Raw genomic sequence first — 8980 nt, 5'->3', positions numbered from 1 at the left:
GGGGGAGCAGTGGCGAGAGGACACACCCCTGTGGTGCTCCTGTGTTGTGTGTTGATGGTGATGCTGTTAGAGACGCATCTACCCACCCTCACCACCTGAGTTCTGCCAGTGAGGAAGTCCAACACCCACACACACAGACGGCTGTTGAGTCCCAGATCCCTGAGCTTTGTGAACAGTCTGCAGGGCACTATCGTGTTAAACGCTGAACTGTAATCAACAAACAGCATTCGCACATAGTTACCCTGTTTCTGGGTTCAAAGTATATGACCATATAACTTTGGGGACAGTAGTTTCTAATAAAAATGTTATGAAAGGTTCCCAGAAAGTTGATTCTGTTTTTCTGCACAGTTTACTGTTTTCTTTTGTTTGAGTCATCGTAGACCTACACGAGGTTTTATGAGTTTATGTGTAATGAAATGTGATATATGAATAAAATGAACATTTACTCACAATGAACCTAGTCCATGCACGATCTTGGAATGTGGGAGGAAGACAGAAGCCTACTAATAAGAAGGTTGGTCTGCATGTCAGATATCCATGGACAAGATACTAACCCCAAGTTGCTTCCAAGGCATCCACTGGAATATAAATGTGCATGAATGTTGGAAAGAGCTTAGAAAGACGTTCTTGTATGAATGGGTGAATGACTTTGAGTGGTCAGTTAAAGCGCTATATGAGAAGCGGTCCATTTACCATTTACAGAGGGAACAGTGGTGTGAGGCAACAACTAATACTGTGCTAATGATCATGCTGCCCAGCCAGGAGCCACAATAAAGCAACACGTGACTCTGGGAGCAGTGCTAACACTGTGGTTACCAATGCAGCTGCCACAACATAACAAATATAACTTATGTTACTGTTTCAGGATTCATTAACTTTATTAAGTACAGCATAGAAGACAGTTGAGGCACTAGTTCAAATTGCGAGGATTTTCTTTTTACACAGGATGACAGTGTGTCTGAAAGCTTCCTTTGCAGGTTTATAGAGCTAAAAAGGGCAAGCAACTAGCTCAGAGATAGCTGTAATAAAACTGCAGTTCTCACCTCTCAAGTGGTAATTTACCAACAGAAAATATCATGTCATCCAGCACATTACACGTTTGTCTTCTGACATCCCAGATTTACAGTTAGTTACATTAACTAAAGGAAATACAATTCTCTGACTAAAATAAGTGATTAGATAATGAGATGTGAGGCTTTCAGCCTACTATCAGCCTACTACCCATCCCAGTGTTTACATGTTCTTATAAGCAGTACTGTCTTTGTGTAGGTTGTCATTAATTTTACTGACTGACTGCATAAAATATCACACAGGTTCTTTTTCAAGTGATATTCAGAATTTCTTGGATTTATCTTTTAACATAACTCAAACACCCCCAACTTTACCACATGGAAGATTGTAATCAAATGTATTAAATGCACAGAGATAAAGTATCGTCCCGATTAACCCAGCAGGAGAGCAAATAAATGAAATCTCTACAATGTATCACTTCAGGTTGAGCAAGACGTTTGGAAATGATTAGAAATATACTTTAATACAGGTGGAGCTTGTCTTACATGTCCTATATGGACAGTTCATGGTGGTTCACAGACTGTCGTCCTTCTCCTCTGTGCTCTCACAGAGAAAGGCCTGCAGGACTTTCGGTTTAGCGATGTACTTGATGCTCTCTATTTCACCACCACTGTTGCTGGGCTTCTGAAAATGGATTTCCAGATGGTCCTGGAGGTCTTCCTCATCAACCATGTCCTGAATGTCATCCAGGAGGATGGTTCGCTTCGGACAGCCGCAAAAGGTCTGAAATAAATCATAAAAATTTGCTTTGCTCTGCAAACTTTTAACAACTTTTACAACAACACACACAAGTTTTAGAACAACTTGTGTGTGGGGGTGGGGGGTGTCGTTAAGACTTATTCATGTAGGCGCGTGAGTATTTGAACACATAAGAAAGCCCGCTAACACTGTTTTTCTACAGACTTAGTAATTGCAAAAAAATTTAAAAATGCAAATACTGACACTTACATGTTATAATATAATATTTCTATAATTATATGTTTGTTACAAGTTGTGAAATAATTACATATTTTTGTCAGAGAATAATTATTTTACTATAGCCATAATAATTATGTATTATGAATGTTTTAAGTCATAATACACAATGACTATGTAACAAAAAAAGGCTTTTAAATTTAAAGAAGACTTGCAACTGCCAGTGTTAGTCCTCACTGTCATAGTTGACACACCCATAGTATCAATTTCAAAATCCTACGCCACCCTGTTCTCAAGTTATGGCATTTCAGAAAACTTGATCTCTGACCTTGACTTGATGTCTCGGTCACTAAGATTTAAACTTGGTAGTCGCACCTGTGGTGTGCGTAACACCCCATCAGCTCTCAATACAACTTAAAAATCCTCAAAAAACAAATACCAAGATAGCTTGAAGTAAAATATAACTATTTTTTCTAGAAGTATTCTTGTTTCTGTTAATCTGAAGGCAACTGAATGCAAAGTTTTATACCAGTTAAGCATTTTTAGTGCTAAAGTGAAATAACTATCTTTCATTAAACTTGCATGGATGCATTTACATAATTGCAAAAAGACACAGCCTCCCTAAATGTAGAGGTTTTATTGGTTAATGTTAATATTAAAATAAACAGGAAAAATTTCTCCATATGTCTCTGTTGGTGAAATTTTAACAAATTAGTTTCATGACACGTTGTGGATTCTGACGACTAGGCTAAGTAAAAGAAAGGAATTATCCAGCAGCAATGGCTATTTTGTTAATTGAGTTAGTGATTTCCCTTAGTAGCATGACCTTTAAAGGTATGTGGGGTTTGGTAAGTATAGTTTTCTGAGTCATAAATATATATATTTTTATATTTTGTATTTTGAAAAATAAAAAGGTTTGAAAGCGTCAGCTTGGGAATTAAAGGTAAACTGCCAGTGTGGGGCCTCTCTGCGTGGGCCCTTGTGTGCTCCAACAGTCCAAAGGCATGCACTGGTGACTCCAAAGAGACTCCAAGTCTAAAATGTGAGCATGAATGTTGCCTGTGTCTCTGTGTTAGTCCTGCAACAGACTGGCAGCCTGTCCAGTTAAATTTTGTACAAGTGATAAATTGTGCTTTTAACTAAGTTAACAAAGTGCTTTTAGTCTCAGTGCTGTAACTTACCTGAAATCTGCGCAGCTGGTATTCGTAAATAGGTCCAACCTTCACCTTCACCTCAGTGTCCAGCTCGACGTCGTACCTTCCCCTCAGGACAAGGCTCTCAGTAACTGCACACAAATGCACATACATTTGAGCATTAACATACTTAGCTTGGCTACAACTATTGTAATGATACAGAATAACTTAGAACAACTAACTAAGAATAATGTGTAATGTCGCACAATTATCTCATAGAGTTTTACCTCCAGGTTGGAGAAATGTGACACACCCAGTCCCAGTGTTCTTGTCATACTCCACTTTCTCCACCTCTCCTCCTCCTCTACTGGGCCTGGAAAAACTAATTTCCAGTCGGTCTTTCATTCTCTCTTCTGGCATGACATCAGGGACGTTGGAAACTTTCAGCTCCTTTCTGGAAACGTCAAGGTGGACCTACATCGGTGTGAACACACACTGTTTACAGGGTGTTGATCATTACAAAACAACACTCAGTGTAACATAGTCCCCCAGCAGTCTACACCTATTGCAGCATAACTAAAGTAGGAGTCAGGGTCACCTGGTCCAGCCCTAACGATATGCTTTATCCAAAAGGAAAGTTTTAAGCCTAATCTTAAAAGTAGAGATAGTGTCTGTCTCACAAATCCAAAGTGGGAGCTGAAGGCTCTGCCTCCCATTCTCCTTTTAAATGTCCTAGGAACTACAAGTACACCAGCAGACTGAGAGCAAAGTGAGGTACTTTGGTATATGGTACTATGAGGTCTTTAAGATAAGTTGGGGCCTGATTATTCAAGGGTTTGTGAGGATTTTAAAATTATATATATATAAATATAAAAAAATTATAAGTGGAAGAAAGCGGTCCTATATATCTGTTTGCTGACCTCATGCTTTGAGTTTATTATTTTTGTTTTATTAATTATTATATTTACTGTATAGTATGTTCTTTATGTTGTCACTTAGGTTTTCATATTCCAGCTTCATTTTCCATTTTCTGGATATTAGGTTGTAGTTCTAGTTGTTGTTTGTCCCAGGAGGTCATTTTTCCTGCTCTTTTGTGTTCTCCGTGTCAAGTTTACGTTCCTGTGTTCCTTGTTTAGTTACTTCCTGTTTTAATTTGTTAATTCTGACCCTGCTGCACACACACACACACACACAGAAGGCCATATTTTCCATGGGAATGACTCAGGATGGATCTAGTTCTGTATTGTTAGGGTCTTAACTAAAGCCAAAAAACTTTGGCTTTAGTTAAGAAGTATTTTTAGGAAAGTATTCTCTGTGTGTCATCACAGCAATAAGTAACCCTGGAGAGGTGTACTGTCTCACTCCTACTCTGTGGACAGATTTGAATGACCTGACAGTGTTACAACTGTACAAACTATAGACAGGAAACTAGAGACACAGTCAATATAAAAAATAAGGCTCTAGTTGCTTTTTCATTTTGAAACATGAGGCTTCATTTTCTAACTGAAGCATAAAAAACCCGATGATACTGTTGCAGCATCTACCTCAAACTTCACAGCAGGATCCATGGTGATTCTTCTCGGCTTCACGTCCAAACTGCTGTTCTCACAGGACACAGAGCACTTGGCAATTTTCAGGATCTGGCGAGCCACTGCACACCAAGAATATGACAAAAAGATGTGTATCATTTGCAGTTGTACTGAGAACTCCATGTTGTAAGGTCTGAGTCATGATCGGGTTCATTTTGACATGCTAAGCAGGTTGATCACAGAATAATCTGTCTAGGTGTAGTATAGACACACTATGATAGGCTGACATTGTCTCTTTATTCTTGTCTCTCAAGTGTTTGATTTTATTATAGCTGTTGTTGCAGAGATTTTTGATCTGATCTTTTTATGCTGACATGATGTACGTTAAACTAAAGAGATGAACATTCGTGTGGCAGTTTCAGATACGGTCCCAATCAAACGTTTAAGACCACTTGGAAAATGGCATAAAAATCATAATTTGCATGGTTGGATCTTCACAAGGTTCCAATTAGAGCTACAGCATGCCACAAGAAGCCATGGGAATGAGACAAAACATTTTCTTGAGCATGAAATGTACTGAAAATAACGCTTAAAGTGAAACAGGCTGTTTTACAGCTGATCCAAAGTTTACGACCACACCTCCAAAAAACGCGTCTGTCTGTCTTCATTTAAATTTCTTTTTTCAGGTGATATTAAAAATAAGAAATCATAATTTCATATTTAATATCTGAAATTGAAATGCTGTTTTTTCACTTGAGCATTTAACTGTCTTGTATGTGTCTTTTTCCAAGTGACAGTGCAAACTGTCATTGTATAAATATCTTACACAGCAAAGCATGGAAAACCATGAGGACTCCTTATTTTTGGTTTTATTAACATTAACATAAGTAAGAATGAACCATATAGAGTACTGAAGTCAAATGACGTCTACCTTTCTCCTCCTCAAAGGTGATGAGAGCCTGTCCTCCCTGCAGAAGCACAGCAGCTCTCTGGCTGATGGTAAACACTCCTCTGATTGGCTGACTGTCCTCGTCACCCTCTTCCCTTGTCTCTTTATTCGGAGAAATAAATTTCACCTCTGTGTCTGGGATCTGGGCGTAGATCTGGACAGATGGGACAATACAGAGTTACAGGCCGTTATCTGTTTCAATGTGTATACAGCTGTGGTCAGGCATTTGTGTCCGCTGATCAGGAACATGAATGTCACAGTTTTATTTGGGGCCGTGAACTGCCTTTCACAGGGTGGAATGACTGTAGAGCATAGCTCTTGAAGGAATTTTAAAAACAGGGATTGGATGCACAAATTTGAATTGAATCCACACACACTCAAAAGAATATATACGAGCCTGTACGTCTATGCAGTATCTCACAAAAGTGAGTACACCCCTCACATTTATGTAAATATTTTGTAATATAGTTTCATGGGACAACACTGAAGATATGACACTTTGATACAATGTAACAGTTAGGTTATGTTATACAGCCTGTATAACAGTGTAAATTTGCTGCCATCTCAAAATAACTCATCAACATGCAACTTGCTAAGAGACATCTGGATATGTTTGGTGATGTATTTATAATGTGTGGAAATCCCATAATTACCATCACATTAATGCCCGTGATTAGTGTACGTAAATGTGAGCAGATGGACAGATCTGAAAGTGTTCCTGGTTTTTACCTTGAATTTCTGCTTTAACTTGCGGGACTCTGTCTTCTTAGCCTCCAGTTCATCCTGACATCTCTTCAGTTTCTCCAGCAAATCTTGATTGTATCTAGTCAGCTTCTGGATTTCATCCTATGGAAAAGAATAAAGTGGAATATTTGGTGAGAGTTATGTACTCTCAGTTTCTCTGAGTGTAGTGTAGATGTTACACAGATGACAATAAGTGTACCTGAACTGTTCTCATGCTTTCATTAAATTCATCCTGGATCTTCTGTTGGTTTTTGACACAAGCGTTCATCTCCTGCTGTGCATTTGTCTTGGCATCATCTTCCGTCAGCTTTTCCAGTATCAGCCTGGCTTTCACATCATCCGCTTTTTCGAATCTAGCCTTTAAGAGCAATAGGTGGTGTTCAGAGAGAATACAACTGGAGCTGTGGGCAGTCTACAAAGAGACTACAAGCTGCTCAAATAAAATTATTCTCTCACTGACAGATATTTAAACATGGCCAAATATACTCAAGTCATTCTGAATGATATAATACCACTGCTGATAAGTAAGAAAAGTACAGAACTGGAAGAGAAACAAAGCTTTACTTAGTTTTTGTCTTTATGAGGAAAAAATGGAAGAACTGAAGCATTTATATAAATTTGATATAAATTTAAAAGAGAAATCCTAAACAATGTTGTGCACTTGACTCACTGATGAAACTCGGTATTCTTGCTGCATCCCCCTGGTGTTGTATGCCTGTATTTTAGTTGACATTAACCTTATGTACCTTTATTTATTTCTATATAAACAGGTTCCTGAGCAATCACTAATCAAAATCTGTACTGATCATTGCAATTGTGTAGGTTTCACAAGATAATGGTTCTGCCCTTCACAAACTATGACCAATCTTTCCCCCAAACAAAAGACTAAAACAGTGTTTATTCATTTTTGGTTGTGCTCACTTCACCTGTCCCTCGTTTGCTAAAGTGTGAGCCATCAAAATAGTTTTTAGTTGAGCAAATATAGACCTACAGCTACACCCTATGGAATGTTGCCTGAGCCCGTTCCGTCTGACTTTCACTTGATGAAATGAGCTGCTTTATGGTTTCTCCCTGTTTACTGCAAACTGCATCTTCTGTGCAACCAAATATAAGTAACCATTTAACTTTAAGCTCAAATGCGTAAATAAAATGTATCCAATGATGTCTCAATGCTAATAAATGTATATCAATGGAAATAATGACATCTATTATAATATGGGCATTTAGATAGATTCTCTCAGGCTTTTCAGTCTAGTACGTTTATTTGTAGAACATACTTAGTTCCGGACTTGCATTCACGATGCAGGATTGCATCTCGACTTAAATAAGAGATCTGAGAACTGTAATTACTATTTAAATCACTCAGATCACTCACAGTACTCAGTAAACAAACCACCTTCTTCTATAAACGGAGGATGAAGACACTTCCGGCTGAGCAGTTGTCAGCTCTCTGCGTTTTCTCATAAATTTATTCTGACGGTCGTGAACTTATTTTACTATTGAACTAAAACGTTGCGCGACTTCACACCTGAAAATGGAAAATGTAGTTCAGCATTAGTTCCGGCCTACCTTCCATTCCTCCAACTCTCGCCTGGCCTCCTTTAGTTCACCGTCTTTATCCAGGCCTCCTTCCTTCTGCCAAGAAAGAAAGACATCGTTAACTGTGTAGCACTCGTTTCTTCTTAGACGGGCTAAAACAAGCAAACAGACGAACAGATTATTACTCACCTTATCATTTAGCGATCGACTGCCGAAGACCTCAGCCATGATCTGATTGACAGAAAAGAAACAGATATGAAAACTTCACTTAGTAGCTACGATCCAAAAATCAGCCAGCTGTGGCTGCACTGCCTCTTTTCTGTCGAAGTCAGAAAAAACAAAGTGCCCCTGTTGTGCGGCAAACAGCTCCAAATCAAAAGTGAAAGTTACAGCCTGGTGTGACGAGCTTCCCGGTATGGAAGACGAACTGCGACACAAGTTCACAGTTAAACAAATAAATTAATAAAAACGGCTGTGTGTGTGAGAAGCTACTGATTCTTTAGATAAAGGACAAAACATGTTCGCCAGATAACACGCAATTTTGTGGCTAAAAATTTGTATAAAAGTCTTAACCCAATTAATTATACAAACAAATAAAAGCAATGTTTTTACAAAAAACCCAAAACGATTTTACTTATTTTTTGTACATGTATTTTATTTTAAATATGTTACCAATATGTTACCTAAAGAATCCATAGTCGGGGGAACATGGAATGAAAGAAGAGAAACATGAAAACAGAAAAGGGAAACAGACACAAGGACACACATGCACACACAAACACAAACGCACAGGGGGGGACACAGAGGTCAAAGACTATGGCATTATTTTTGTGTCACTATTCTGAGCGCACATTAAAAAAAAATTGAGCACACGTAAAAAGAAATTGCGAGTACAAGTGTTGCATTTTGAGGAGAAATTTATTCCTGAGCAAGGAAAATCTAAATTTGAGTGAACAAAATTCATTGCTGCATACAAAAAATGTATTTCAGTGTTTGCTATTATCCATATACACACACAACCCAGATAGCAAGGAGACATTGAACAGATGTTGATTTTCCATCTGAACCATCAGAATCGTCAGGATTGAAATGTCAACACA

At 38.3% G+C, this 8980-nt stretch overlaps 1 protein-coding gene across 2 annotated transcripts; it reads right to left on the bottom strand.

Moving 5' to 3' along the window:
* Positions 1-853: 853 nt before the first annotated feature.
* Positions 854-8283, bottom strand: nmi (N-myc (and STAT) interactor). Of its 2 annotated transcripts, none has more exons than XM_005943419.3 (9): positions 8070-8283; positions 7911-7976; positions 6541-6699; positions 6327-6443; positions 5580-5751; positions 4664-4770; positions 3407-3593; positions 3168-3271; positions 854-1794 (listed from the first exon to the last, which is right to left on the bottom strand). In XM_005943419.3, exons 1-9 carry the CDS (start codon positions 8106-8108, stop codon positions 1585-1587), a joined length of 1161 nt encoding a protein of 386 aa, XP_005943481.1. In that variant the 5' UTR covers positions 8109-8283; the 3' UTR covers positions 854-1584. The 2 variants fall into 2 exon arrangements, with proteins under 2 accessions (XP_005943481.1, XP_005943482.1); XM_005943420.3 differs by having other exon boundaries at positions 7911-7973; positions 8070-8269.
* Positions 8284-8980: the final 697 nt, after the last annotated feature.

The sequence above is a fragment of the Haplochromis burtoni genome, unplaced genomic scaffold (genome assembly GCF_018398535.1).
Source record: "Haplochromis burtoni strain Fernald_Lab_line unplaced genomic scaffold, NCSU_Asbu1 Contig_372, whole genome shotgun sequence".
Classification (NCBI taxonomy): domain Eukaryota; kingdom Metazoa; phylum Chordata; class Actinopteri; order Cichliformes; family Cichlidae; genus Haplochromis; species Haplochromis burtoni.
The sequence above is the reverse complement of the archived record's forward strand: the minus strand, read 5'-3'. Positions and strand labels throughout refer to the sequence as shown.